Source organism: Cystoisospora suis (genome assembly GCF_002600585.1).
Source record: "Cystoisospora suis strain Wien I chromosome Unknown contig_6852, whole genome shotgun sequence".
NCBI lineage: Eukaryota > Apicomplexa > Conoidasida > Eucoccidiorida > Sarcocystidae > Cystoisospora > Cystoisospora suis.
In genome coordinates this window covers 1-1,857 of record NW_027159639.1, presented here as the reverse complement: position 1 = coordinate 1,857, position 1,857 = coordinate 1, and the positions used below count along the sequence as shown (strand labels likewise).

At 41.8% G+C, this 1,857-nt stretch overlaps 1 protein-coding gene across 1 annotated transcript; it reads left to right on the top strand.

Annotated features, from left to right (window-relative positions):
* CSUI_010190 (dead deah box helicase domain-containing protein) lies at positions 1-1,247 on the top strand (the record flags this gene model as incomplete). Its single annotated transcript, XM_068070295.1, has 2 exons — positions 1-98; positions 1,056-1,247. Coding segments are annotated over 2 exons (290 nt in total), but the record flags the coding sequence as incomplete, so codon positions are not given.
* Positions 1,248-1,857: the final 610 nt, after the last annotated feature.

Sequence of the window (1,857 nt, the reverse complement as noted above, 5' to 3'; positions counted from 1 at the left end):
GTCGTTTCTCGAGTAAGGGCTATCCGTCAGGGTGTAAGAAAGTTCTTTCAGGAGAATACCTCTGGGAACGATGCACGGATAAACCTCTCGATGCCCAGGTAGGCCTTGGCTCGCTCGATATCAACAAGACCAACTGCAAGAGCAAGAGAGGAGAGATATATATTTAGAGACAGAAAGAGACCTCTCTCCCTCCATCCTCGCGGCTCCATCCATCCTGAATATTCCTCTCTGGGGGAGCTGTCTCTCTTTCTTCTCTTCTTTATCTAATTCTTGGCTCTCTTTGCTTCTCTCAATTGTCACATCTTTTTTCTTGCCTCCTTTTCCACACTTCGGCTTCAATCTGCCCGCTCTTGTGCATAAGAAGACACTAGTAGAAAAGAAGAAAGAAAGAAAGAAAGACACATTTATGTCTGCCTTGTTCTTTAGTCTTTCTTTTCTTTTCTTTTCTTTTCTTTCTTTCTTTCGTTCTTTCTTGCCTCTCTTCTGTGGGGCTTTTCTTTTATATCTACCGCAGTAGGCAGATGAAGGTAGAGACGTGCCGTGCGTGGATTTGTTGTGTCTCACTTCTCTCTCTTCTTCGCTTAGCCTTTTTCTCTATAGATGGAGAATGGCTAGCAGTCCTATACACCACGAAGATTTATATAGAAGAAGAAAGTAAAAGAGACAAGCATGCAGGTAGATAGGTACGAACAACTCTCGATTCGTACCTCTTGCTTTCGGGAGGGAGAAGGAGGGCAATTTTTCGATGCAGGGCACCTCTACCTTTCTTCTCTCGCTCATCTCTCTCTGCTTCATATATCTATCTATCTATCTCTCTCTCTCTCTGTATGTATAGAGATCTATATGTGTGTATGTATTGGCCTATTTGACTCTTTGTCGCTTTCTCTTCATTTTCTCTTCAATCATCTTTTCTTCCTTCTGAATTCTCTCTCTCTTTCTCTATCTTCTTGTTCTTTCTTTCCTCGTTGTCGACTCATCTCTTCTCTCTGCGTCTCTTTCTTTCTTTCTTTCTGTCTCTCTGTCTCTGTCTCTTTGTCTTTATTTTGGTGCTGTAGGTGTTAATTACTATCCCGTCTATCTTGGAGATGCTCCTTATGTCTGGAGGTGTGAAAGAGTGGACGTCGAATTTGAAGTATGTAATTCTAGACGAAATCCACTGCATTAGCGAAGAAGAGGCGGGAGGATCGAAGTGGGAAAGGCTCATACAAATGCTCCCTTGTCCCTTCCTTGCTATGTCTGCTACCGTAAGCATATCCACCACTCTCTCTATCTCTCTCTTTCCTATCTCTTTCTTCTCTCCTTCATTCGAACCTCTCTTTCTTTCTTTTCTTTGGTACTCTTACTTCTTTCTTTCTTTCTGTCGTTTTCTACGGAGGGCGATCGGGCGTCGTGGGTACTTGAGGGGTACCTACAGACGTAGGAGGAATGTATACATAGAAAGATATACATGCATGTCTCCCCACGTGTCTACTGCCTATTTTTCGTCACTTTATCTGCCTCTCTATCGGTAATCTATTCCTCTTTAATCTATCTGGAATCTGTCTTTGCGAGCCAAGAGACGTTTTGGCAATAGAGAGGCAGTAGACATCCCGCCCACCTCTCCCTACACACATCAACCTATATACTACATATATATATATATATCCATAGTAGTCAACGCCGTTAGATACAGCTATGAAGAATATCTTTATCTCGGTAATTTCCTGTATATGTCTGCTTGTCTAGATGTCCCTACATGCCATTACATGTAACTACATATATACATGCTATGTCTGTATGTATATGCGTGTATATGTGTATGTGTGTCTCTAAATGTATCTATTTGTATCTATCTGTCTATGCATATACAGGCATATA